The following is a 13,035-nucleotide window of genomic DNA, read 5'->3' on the forward strand; positions in this document are numbered from 1 at the left end:
ACAGCATACACACACACACACACACACACACACGTATGCATGCACACATGCACAGAGCAATATTATCCAGCCATAAAAATGAAATCTTGCCATTTGTGACAACTTGGATGGGCTTTGAAGGCATTATGCTAAGTGAAATAAGCCATACAGAGAAAGACAAATGATCTCACTTATATGCAGAATCTAAAAACAACCCACCGCCCCCAAAACAAGGTCATAGATATGAGAACAGAGTGGTGGTTGACAGAGATGAGGGGTGGGAAGGTGGGAGATATGGGTGAAGGGAGTCAAAATGTACAAGCTTCTAGTTATAAAATAAAAAAGTCATGGAGGGGCGCCTGGGTGGCTCAGTTGGTTAAGCGACTGCCTTCGGCTCAGGTCATGATCCTGGAGTCCCTGGATCGAGTCCCGCATCGGGCTCCCTGCTCAGCAGGGAGTCTGCTTCTCTCTCTGACCCTCCCCCCTCTCATGTACTCGCTCCCTCTCATTCTCTCTCTCTCAAATAAATGAATAAAATCTTTAAAAAAAAAAAAAGTCATGGAGATGTACAACATGGAGACTATAGTTAACAATACTGCATTGCATATTTGAAAGTTGCTTAGACAGTAGATCTTGAAAGTTTCTTTTCAGAAGAAAAGAAATTCTGTAACTATATATGGTGATGAATATTGACTAGACTTATTGTGGTGATCATTTTGCAACATATACAACTATCAAATCATTATATTGTACGCTTGAAACCAATATAATGTTATATGTCAATTTTACTTCAATAACAAAAATAAACAGAAAAGAAATAGAAAGTCTTAGGAAAGAAATTGAAAACATCAGGAAGAAACACAAACATTTAGAATTAAAAATATAATAACTGAAATAAAAAGCTTAGTGGACGGGCTCAAAAGTAGGGTGGAGGAGATAGGAATCAGTGAACTTGAAGATAGAAGAATAGAATTTATCCAGTCTGAACAACAAAGAGAAATAGATTTAAAAAAATTTTACAAACTTGTGGGAACAGGTCCTTAGGGACCTGTGGGCATATAACAAAAGATCTAGCATTTGTGTTATTGCAGTCCTGTAAGGAGAAGAAAAAGAAGAGGTGGTGGTGGCTGAAAATGTGTAGGAAGAAATAATGGCTAAAAACTTTCCAAATTTAGAAAAAGACAAACATACTTAGGAAGCTGAGCAAACCCCAAGCAGGAAAAATCTAAGGAAATTTGTACTAAGCCACATAATAGTCAAACTTCTGAGAAGTAATGACATAGAAAAAACCTTGAAAGCACCAAGAGAGAAACAACATGTTATCTATAGGAGAAAAACAATTTGAATGGCAGTGGATTTCTCATCAGAAACTAGGAAGGCCAGAAATCAGTCCTATATCCAGAGAAAATATCCTTTGGGAATGAAGGGTAATCAAGACGTTTTCAGATAAAAGGCAAGAGAATTTGTTGCTGGCAGATTTGACCTAAAAGAATGACTAGAGGAAGTTCTCTAAATAGGAGGAAAATGATAAAAAGAAGAAATCTTGGAGTATCTAGAAGGAACAAAAACGTGTAAAGCAAAAATATGATTAAAGCATTAGTTTCCTTCACCTTTTGAGTATTCTAAATTATGTTTGTCAGTTGAAGTAAAAAATTATTATGTTGTTAACTGTATATAGAGGAAATGTTTAAAATAATTATAAATGGGGAAGGATAGAAAGGGAGGTAAGGTTTCATATCACTTGAACTGGTAAAATGATGACATTTGTAGACTTTGATAAATTATGTTTATATAATGTAATTCCTAGAGAAAAACTAAAAAGCTATATAAAGAGATACACTCAAAAACACCATAGATAAGTAAAAGTGGAATTTAAAAATATATCCAGGTAGGGGCACCTGGGTGGCTCAGTCGTTAGGCATCTGCCTTCAGCTCAGGTCATGATCCCAGGATCCTGGGATCGAGCCCCGCATCGGGCTCCCTGCTCGGTGGGAAGCCTGCTTCTCCCTCTCCCACTCCCCCGCTTGTGTTCCTGCTCTCACTAACTCTCTCTCTTTGTCAAACAAATAAATAAAATCTTTAAAAAAATATGTATATATATCCAGGTAACAGGAAGGCAGGAAAAAGAAAACAGAGAAACAAAAGATACCAGAGAGAACAAACAAAACAAAAAATGAAATGGCAGACTAAATCCCCAAGTTAAATGTAAATTGTCTAGATACACCAATTAAGTGATGGAGATTGCAGAGTAGACTGAAAAACATAACCCAAGTAACTGACTTCAAATATAATGATATAGGAGGTTGAAAACAAAGGGGTAAAAAAAAGGTATATCATGCAAACATAAAGAAAAGCAGATTATTAGTTAATATTAATATCATTAATATCAGGTAAAGCAGACTTTCAAGCAAAGAAAATTATCAGAGGGGCATTATATTATGATAAAAGTGTCAATCTACCAGGAAGACACAGCAGTCTTAAGAAGTGTGTGCACCAAAGAACAGACCTGCAAACCATATGAAGCAAAAACTGGAATGAGAAATAGGCAATTCCACAATTACAGTTAGAGATGTCACCACCTCTCTAAATAATTGATGAAAACACTTAGAAAATCAGAAGAGATATAGGAGAACTCAAAAACTCCATTAACCAATAGAATCTAGTTGAAATTATAGAACATTATACCCAATGAAAGCAGGATCACACATTCTTTTCAAGTTCCCATAGGACATATACCAAGATAGAGCAAATCCATAATGGAATCAAATTAGAGAACAGTAACAAAGATAACCAAAAAATCTCCAAATATTTGGAAGCTAAACAATAGCATTAAAAGTAACTGTGCATTAACAAGAAAGTCTCAAGAGATTAAAAAAATATATATATATTTTAAGATTTTATTTATTTGATAGAGAGCAAGCACGAGCAGAGGGGAGGGGCAGAGGGACAAGCATACTCCCCACTGAGTGTGGAGCCCAATGGACACAGGGCTTGATCCCAGGACCCTGAGATCAGGACCTGAGCCAAAATCAGACACTTAACCAACTGAGCCACCCAGGTGCTCCCCCCACCTTTTTTTAAAACTGAACATGCACCTACCACTCAGCAATAAAAAGGAAGGAACTCTTAATATGTGCAACTATAAGGATGAATCTTCAGAGAATTACACTGAAAAAGCCAATATTAAAAGATTACATACTCTATGGTTTCCTTATATAACATTCTTGAAATAACAAAATTATAGAAATGGAAGACAGATTAGTGGTTTCTAGGGTTTCAGGATGTGGGGGTCAGATGAGTGTGTCTATAAAAGGACAACATGAGGGATCCTTGTGATGAAAATGTTTTGTATTTTGACTGTGTTATTGTACTATAGTTTTGTAAGATGTTACCTTTGAGGGAAACTGGGTAGAGGATAGATGGGATCTCTCTTACTATTTCTTAAAACTGCATGTGAATCTATAATTATCTCAAAATAAAAAAAGTTTAATAAAAAATTGTGATCATTAGAGCAAAAAAAAAAGAGCAACTAAACTTAGTTATAAAGGTAATCTTGAGTGATAATTTGTATAGCTAAAAGAGAATGTATTAAGTGATAATTCCCACAGCTAAAGCCACATCAATGACTTTCATGCCTTGATACATTAAAATCTATTGTTATAATGTTGGAGAGGTTGTGGAGAAAGGGGAACCCTCTTACACTGTTGATGGGAATGAAAGTTGGTACAGCCACTTTGGAAAACAGTGTGGAGGTGCCTCAAAAAATTAAAAATAGAGCTACCCTATGACCCAGCAATTGCACTCCTGGGTATTTACCCCAAAGACACAGATGTAGTGAAAAGAAGGGCCATATGCACCCCAATGTTCATACAGCAATGTCCGCAATAGCCAAACTATGGAAAGAGCTGAGAAGCTCTTCAACAGATGAATGGATAAAGAAGATGTGGTCCATACATACAATGGAATATTACTCAGCCATCAGAAAGGATGAATACCCAACTTTTACATCAACATGGATGGGACTGGAGGAGATTATGCTAAGTGAAATAAGTCAAGCAGAGAAAGTCAATTATCATATGGTTTCATTTACTTGTGGAACATAAGGAAAGGCATGGAGGACATTAGGAGAAGGAAGGGAAAAATGAAGAGGGAGAAATCGGAGGGGGAGATGAACCATGAGAGACTGTGGACTCTGAGAAACAAACTGAGGGTTTTAGAGGGGAGGGAGTGGGGGGATGGGTTAGCACAGTGATGGGGTTGGGTTAGCCTGGTGGAGGGCACGTACTGCATGGAGCACTGGGTGTTATACAAAAACAATGAAGCATGGAACACTACATCAAGAACTAATGATGTATTGGGGCACCTGGGTGGCTCAGTCGTTAAGCGTCTGCCTTCGGCTCAGGTCATGATCCCAGGGTCCTGGGATCGAGCCCCACATCGGGCTCCCTGCTCCGTGGGAAGCCTGCTTCTCCCTCTCCCCCTCCCCCTGCTTGTGTTCCCTCTCTAGCTGTCTCTCTCTGTCAAATAAATAAAATAAAGTCTTAAAAAAAAAAAAAGAACTGATGATGTATTGTATGGTGACTAACATAACATAATTAAATTAAATTAAATTAAATTAAAAAAACAAAAAAATCTATTGTTGTTTTGTACTTTGAATGGATTTTTTACCCATTTATGATTTGTAACATTGTACATTGGTTATTTGTTCATCGAGTTATGTAACTCTTCAAATGTATCAACATTTTACTATATATATAAAATCAAAATATCTTATTTTTAATATTATCAGAAAAAGGTTTTAGCATTGTGTTAGAAGGTGGAGGAGGGACAGTGAAGTAGCCTCCAGACTGAGAAGGCACTTTGAGACTGAAAAACGAAGCAAACAACTCCATACTATTCACACAGTTTTATTCAGGATAACTTGCTGACAGGAGGGATTGGGCACACAAATGACTCAGGTACTATGCAGCTACTCTCTGTCCAATCTGGACCTTAATCCTTAACTTCTACAGAGTGAGGGGCATGGTGGTAAGGTCAAAGAGTAGTTCTCTAAAGTGACGCTATCTGTGCACCAGTCATCTCTACTAGTTACCTGAAGTGGAGCCTTTTGTGCACTGCTTTAGGGAAGATCAGAGTAAGCCTTCCCATATTCCCGTCAGAGTATACATTAGCCTCCATGGGACCTGGAACGTGTGGTACTGAGGGAGGTCCTTGCGTGGGCATGAACAAGATGGAGAGCCAAACATGGAGTTGGTGTTGTCAGCACTCCTACACACTGGGAACCTGACAGACTCATGGTGAGAGACACACATTTTCCAAATTTCTCATTTTTGCTAACAGCTTAAATTTTTTCATTGGCACAAATACTCTCAAGGGTTTTATTTGAAATGACAGGATTGCTTCATTCATTTTCAAGATAATGCTTGCCATATATTCATCTGAATGAACAGTTTGATGTTTGTCCTCTCAAATGAAAATGGTCGCTAGTTCAGTTCACAACTCTAACAGTAGCACATGTGTTTTTCCTCAAAACCACCATCCTACTTCACTGTGGCCACAGGAACACTTTCTGTGTACTTCTCATTTAGTCGCATTGATGTGTACTTAAAAAAAGATGTGTGCTTAAAAGTTGAGATGTAATAAAATTAACAATTTTTCCTGCTTTCTGGTGGGCACTTTTAAGGAGCAGCTGCCTTGATTCATGCTAAGGTGCCATCAGTTTTGTTCAAATTTTTTTTTTTTTTTTTTTTTTTTTACCATCAGTGCAAATTTCAACACAGAGGCAAGGCAAATAGCCTCTAAATATGATTGAGTGAATAGTTTTCAATTGTGGAAAGGTATTGAAAAGGTCTTGAAAAGCCCCTTATAAAGGTCTTGAGCTATTTAGAGTCTCAGACCACATTTTGAAAAGTCTCATTCATCCTTATGTTTCACTTATATGAAGCTTAATTTACCCCTAGGAACTAATTTGCATGTCTCTCTCCCTTAGTGAACAGAATATTCTGGTTTTGGCTCTTCAGTGTGAACATGAGTTATTGTATTGGCTTGTAATACACATAGTAACCATAGGGGTTGTGCAGGTGCTATTATACTAAGTCAAGCTTGTTGCTTAATAGTAATTCAGTTTGATGTGCAATCTCGATCTTCCTGTTAAGTACTAGCAGCTACCAACCCTGTCATTTCTAACCATTTTTCCTAGTTCTTAGAAAGTTCTGAGAATTGCAGGGGAAATCAATTTACCACAATGAGTGTTTTTTCACTAGTTTAATTTGATAAATTCTCTCCTGAAGGTGCACCTGTGTTTTTCCTTAATAGCAAAGTTTCTGTTTGCTTAGTGATACATTTTCCTCTCTTCCCACTTGGAGGGTTGTATCTTGCTTACTTCTAGGGAAATCATTTTATTCTGGAGGCTTACGCTGCTGGACATCTATCTACTACATGGAAGGAATTACTGTATTGTATGTGTCCTATCATTTGAATGCCTGAGATTTTCTTAATTTCTAGGTCATCTTTGGAAGAAGAGTTGTCAGCTGATTTTGGAAGATTTTATTCATCTTTTAGCAATGACTTCCCGGCTCTAGGTCTATACAGCATAAAGTGATACAGTGTGCCCAGCAAAACAGAGGACAAGTGAGATGGAAACTTAATTTTGAATTCATATGGTGGACAAATTAACCTGGCAACTGCAAAATCTGCTTTTCTCTAAATATTCTGTTGGTACTTGGGAAATATGATCAAGTGTATGGAATGGTTTAAGTATACCTGACTAGAAATAAAAGTGGTCAAGGCTCAATGTCACCTTGTAATTGTGGATCTTTATTTCCTGTGTTTAGGTCTTTGTATATTACTCTAAAAAGTCTGTAACATCCATACTCCAGGAGATGTCACTCTTAAGGTTGCATAGTTAATGCTATAGTAATGCTTGCAAATTGATGCTTTAAAATTATTTGAGGTCATTTTTCTAGTGAAAAATCTTTTTGGGGAAAATGAATAGTCCAATTAAGTGTTATTAAAAGTCAATGGAAATATAATTACCAATAATACCATGCATTCAAGCAGCCATTATTTTTAAAATCTTACCACATTTTCTTGAAGATTTTGTCATGAATGCCTGATTAATTTTTATGCCTCCAACTATTTTTTTTAAAGATTTATCCATTCATTTGAGAGAGAAAGAGGGCACATGCATGCATGTTCAGGGGAAGGGGAGTGGGTAGGGGGAGAGAATCTCCAGGAGAATCCCCACCGAGTGCACAGCCCAACATGGGGCTCAATCCCAAGACACTGAGATCACCACCTGAGCCAAAATCAAGAGTTGGACGCTCAACCAACTGAGCCATCCAGGCATCCGAATGCCTCTGACTATTTTTAAAAATAATTTTGTCTTTTATTGTTTGCTTTATTATTATTTATTGATAATGAACTTTATTTTGTAGAATTGTTTTAGAGTACAGAAAAGTGACAAAGGTAGTATAGAAGTTTCCCATATATTACATATCCTGTTTCCCCTGTTATTAATATGATAATATTGGATTGAATAGTGGCCCCAAAGAGATATGTTCAAGTCCTAACCCACAGTACCTGTGAATGTTACCTTATTTGGAAATAGGGTCTTTGCAGATATAATTCAGGGTCTTGGGATGAATCCTGGATTTAGAGTGGGCCCTAAATCCAATAGGACAGGGTCCTTATAAGAGGAAAATGCCACTCAAACACACAGGGAGGAAGACCGTGTGACAGCAGAGGCAGAGATTGGAATGATGCAGCTGCAAGCTAAGGAATGCCAAGGACTGATGACAACCACTTGAAGCTAGAAAGAAGCAAGGAAGGATTCTTCCCTAGAAACTTCAAAGGAGCATGGACCTTCCTACAACTTGATTTTGGACTTTTAGTCTCCAGAGCAGTGAGAGAATACATTTCTGTTAGTTTAAACCACCCAGTGGTAATTTGTTATGGCAGCCTTAGGAGATTAATACAGCCTACAGTACCATGACCCAATATTTATACAGTATCATTAACTAAGGTCCATACTTCATTCAGATTTCTTTAGTTTTTGTATAATGTCCATTTTCTGTTACAGGATCCCATCCAGGATACCACATTATATTTAGTTGTCATATTTAGTTGCCTTAGGTTTCTCCTGGCTGTGACAGTTTCTGAGACCTTGAGGGGGTAGTGGTCAGATATTTTGTAGAATGTCCTCCAATTGGGATTTGCCTGATGTGATTTTGGAATTAAGACAACCAAGGTAAAGTGCCATTTTAATCACATCATATCAAAGGTACATATTATCAACATTGTTATCACTGTTGATGTTAACCTTAATCATCTAAGGTAGTGTTTGCCAAGTTTCTTCATTATGTAGTTTCCCTTTTTCCCCGTTTCCATACTGTAGTCTTTGGAATGTGGAGTTGTGCTCTACCTTCTTGAGGGCAGAGTATAACAAAAAAATTAATCTGTATTTGTGCAAATTTGTCTATTATTTATTTATTCATTCAATTATTTATAGCAGTATGACTCATGGATATTTATGTTGTACTTTGAGTTATACTCCAATAATACTTCATTATTATTATTATTTTGTTAGTATATTTTGAGCTTTGGTTATTAAGAGTTCCTTTGGTTGTCTCCTATAGTCCCTTCTACATATCCCATTACTGTGGGATCTTTTTTTAAAAACAGGCTCATCTTGTATATTTCCTGCCCCAGTCCATAGAATCAGCCATTTATATAAGAAACCCTAGTTGTCTTTATTGGAGAATGTGATTAGAAACCAAGATCTTGGCATTCGGTGTGCTTATTGGTACCAGGGCATTGTTGCTTCCAGGCCTTCTCAGGTGACACAGCAAGGAAATATGTATGGTATACTAACTCCTGTAAATATTTCTATATGTAATCATCTATGTCTAAATTAAGCTAAACATGAGTTCATAATGATGTCTTCAACTCTAATCCATTACCACATGATCATTCTAACCTCTTCTCTTGCTTTTCTTTTAAACTCCCAATCAAACAGCGATAACCCTGGCTTCTACCATCTTCCATCCATTTACTTAACTGTTCAATTCCAGTGTAGAAGTATCAGAATTATTAACCCATATTTCTGTGGTATACAACTTCACCAACTAAAGTACAGCGTTATGTACCATTTCTTTTGCCTTTACTTTTGTAGACTATACTCATTTCCAAAGCTACTAAGGTTGGCAACTTCCCCCCACCCCCTTCAGTGAGGTGGTTTCATACTTTTATAATACAGTTAGATTGTTTTGTTATATTCTGCATTCCATCCTGGGATTCCTCTTGATTTCCTAAATGATTTTTTAAAATTTACATACACAAAAATTCACTCTTTGTGCTCTAAAGTTCAGTAGGTTTTGACAAACGCATAATGTTATATAGCCACAATTCCAGTATCATATAGAATAATTTCACCTCCCTAAAAAGTCACCTATGCCTGATTAAGTTTTATTTTGAAAAAACAGTTATAGAAACCAAACTAACATACACCTGGGGACACTTTATCAAGAATTGACACTAATTTTTTGTCATACTTGTTTCAGATTTTTTAAAATAAAAGAAATTTAAAAAATAAGAAGTCCTTTTGTACTTTTTTCTAATTCCATTTCTCTTCTTTCTCATTCAAGGGCAGTTACTGTTACAGTTGCAGTCTTTCTAGTCCATGATTTTATACTTTAATAGATGTATTTGTGACACTAAACAATAAATACTATAGTTCTGCATGTTCTAGAGACATTTATATATGGGACACTATTTTGTATGCATCTTTCTAAAATTTGCTTATTATACTGTCAATAGTATGCTTCTAAGATCCATCTGTGGTTTATAATTTTTGGGCTTGAATAACCTTATAGTATTAGTTATATGACTATGCCATATTTTATTCATCTGTTTTTCTATTAATGGACATTTGGATTGGGCTTTGTTTTTTGCTATTTCATATGCTGTATGAACATCCTTGTACATATCTCTTCATGAAATGTATAAGAATTTTCTTAAAATATATAGCTGGAATTGAAATTACTGGGTCATAAGGCATGTACATTTTTTCTTTTCCTAGAAATGGCCATTTTGCCTCCAGTGTGGTTCTAGTAGTTTCCCCACATTCTCAGCATCAGTTAGAATTGCCAACTTTACATTTCTGCTAATCTGATGGGTATGAAAATTTGTCTTTCCCAGACTTTCAGGGGCTGTGGTACCAATCAACTCACTATCTAGGCCACTAGAAACACTTTTGATGGGAGTTGGGGTTTTTACACTAGAGATCATTTGTTAGTTTCTAATAGCTTTTTATTTTATTTTCAAAGGTGTCTGCTTATCCAGGATGTACGAAGTTGTTTTGGAATCTAACTCCACCCAAATTCTCTGTTCCAGTATCTGTTATGAAGGAAACTCTATATCCAAAATATGAGGTAACACACAGAATGACTTTTCTCTGTTGTTGTTGTTTAATAATTAAATTGTATAATTGATAGTGACATTAAATTGTACTGGACAGTTGCTGTGTAAATTGCCAGACAACTATTGCCATAACTGAGAATGACTGGATGGTACTATAGCATTGCACTTATCCATATTACTTTAGCCAGTCAAGAAGATTATTCTGTTTTCTTTTTGAAAAAATACTTTATTTGACTGAGGTTCCGAGATATAGAACTACTAAGGTTGTTTAGAAGATCTTCATGTCATTTTCATTTGCTTTTAAAGTGAACTTTTAGGGGCGCCTGAGTGGCTTAGTCGTTAAGTACCCGCCTTATTTTTTTTAAAAAAATAAAGTGAACTCTTAGTTAATTTAATGTTAAAAAAACTTAACATCACCCAATACAGTTATTGCTCTTTTTTCTTCTTCCCTTAAAGAGTGTTTGCTCTCATTTTATGTTATATTGATTATTTTAAAGCTTAGAAAAGTCAAGAGAAGAAAACCAAATTCACTTATTATTCTTCTGCAGACAATTACTGTCCGCTTTTTTGGTCCATTTTCTTTCATTGTTAAAAATTTTTCTTCCTTTCTTAATCTCAGGAAACAAACTGAGGGTTGCTGGAGTGGTGGGGGGTGGGAGGGATGGGGTGGCTGGGTGATAGACATTGGGGAGGGTATGTGCTATGGTGAGCGCTGTCAAGTGTGCAAGACTGTTGAATCACAGATCTGTACCTCTGAAACAAATAATACATTACATGTTTAAAAAAAAAAAGAAGAAGAAGATAGCAGGAGGGGAAGAATGAAGGGGGGGAACTCGGAGGGGGAGATGAACCATGAGAGACGATGGACTCTGAAAAACAAACTGAGGGTTCTGGAGGGGAAGGCGGTGGGAGGATGGGTTAGCCTGGTGATGGGTATTGAAGAGGGCATGTTCTGCATGGAGCACTGGGTGTTATACGCAAACAATGAATCACGGAACACTACATCAAAAACTCATGATGTATTGTATGGTGATTAATATAACATAATAAAAAAATTTTTTTTTCTTCCTCCTCCTTTTCTCTTTCCTCCCCTTTCTTCTTCCTTTTAATATTTTTCCTCTTTTTTTTTTAAGATTTTATTTATTTATTTGAGACAGAGAGAATGAGAGAGAGAGAGCACATGAGAGGGGGGAGGGTCAGAGGGAGAAGCAGGCTCCCTGCCGAGCAGGGAGCCCGATGCGGCACTCGATCCAGTGACTCCAGGATCATGACCTGAGCTGAAGGCAGTCGCTTAACCAACTGAGCCACCCAGGCGCCCTAATTTTTTTCCTCTTAAAACAATTCTGTGATGAACATTATTATGCATAATTTTTTTATTGTGCATAATTTTTTAATGGTACTTAGGATTATTTTATTTGCATGGGATTTTAGGCAGCTTACTAAAACTCCTATCAGAAAACAATAAAACAGAAGCACCTGGGTGGCTCAGTCGTTAGGCGTCTGCCTTCGGCTCAGGTCATGATCCCGAGGTCCTGGGATCGAGCCCCGCATCGGGCTCCCTGCTCGGCAGGAAGCCTGCTTCTCTCTCTCTCCCACTCCCCCTGCTAGTGTTCCCTCTCTTGCTGTGTTTCTCTCTGTCAAATAAATAAATAAGATCTTAAAAAAAATTAAAAAAAAAGAAAACAATAAAACAAAACTTTGAAGAAATCATAGGGAGAACATAAGAAGGGTAATAGTGTAATCGAGTCAGAGGTAAAATTAAATTAAAAATTTCTGTCCATATATGCTGTTGCTTGAAGTGGAATAATCAATTTACCTCTTAGCTTCTTTGCAACCAAGGCAGGGATGGAAGCACATTAATATTTGACCAATTCTGTATGTTAATGTTAAAACATCTTTACATTTTTTAGATTACTTGGTCATGGTGTATTATGCTTAAATATTAGGCAATATTTTATTTTTAATATATATTCATGGTGAAATATGTATGTAGTATCTTTTTTTCTTTTGTTGGACTCTCCTATTAGGTTTATTCTTGCTTCATAAAGTTAATTGGGTAGCATTTCATTTTTTTTAAATACCCTGAAATTAATATAACATAAAAATAATCTAGAAAATGCGGAAGAACTCAGTGGAAACATTTGAACCTTTTGGGAAGGTAATTGTTTGACAATTAGAATTTTTTCTTTTCTATAATATTACACTGTATGTTAACTAACTGGAATTTAAACAAAAACTTAAAAAAAAGAGTCCTGTGCTTAGCTCTTTGAAACTACACTGAGTATAATATGCTTTCAAATATATCTTCATTAAGATCTAAATGTTTGCAAACATATGTTCAGAAGAATATTGGAATAAATTTATGCTTAACTCACTGAAAAAAAAGATTGGCTTTCAGTGTTTTTTGTTTTAATTTATTTTTTATTTTAATTCCAGTATAGTTAACATACACTGTCATATTGGTTTCAAGTGTACCATATAGTGATTTAACAATTCTATAAATTACTCAGTGCTCATCATGATAAGTATACTCTTTAATCCCCATCACCTGTTTCACACATCCCCCCGCCCCCCGCCCCGTCCCCAGTAACCATCAGTTTGTTCTCTATAGTTAAGAGTCTGTTTCTTGGTTTGTCT

General features: G+C 36.3%; 1 protein-coding gene across 1 annotated transcript in view; it reads left to right on the forward strand.

Moving 5' to 3' along the window:
• Positions 1-13,035, forward strand: part of TTC6 (tetratricopeptide repeat domain 6) — a 188,794-nt gene that overhangs the window by 89,688 nt on the left and 86,071 nt on the right. The window contains exon 7 of the mRNA XM_078078737.1: positions 10,305-10,409. Coding sequence (XP_077934863.1) covers positions 10,305-10,409 — 105 coding nt within the window. The remainder of the gene's footprint in view (positions 1-10,304; positions 10,410-13,035) is intronic.

Source organism: Halichoerus grypus, chromosome 8 (genome assembly GCF_964656455.1).
Source record: "Halichoerus grypus chromosome 8, mHalGry1.hap1.1, whole genome shotgun sequence".
Taxonomy (NCBI): domain Eukaryota; kingdom Metazoa; phylum Chordata; class Mammalia; order Carnivora; family Phocidae; genus Halichoerus; species Halichoerus grypus.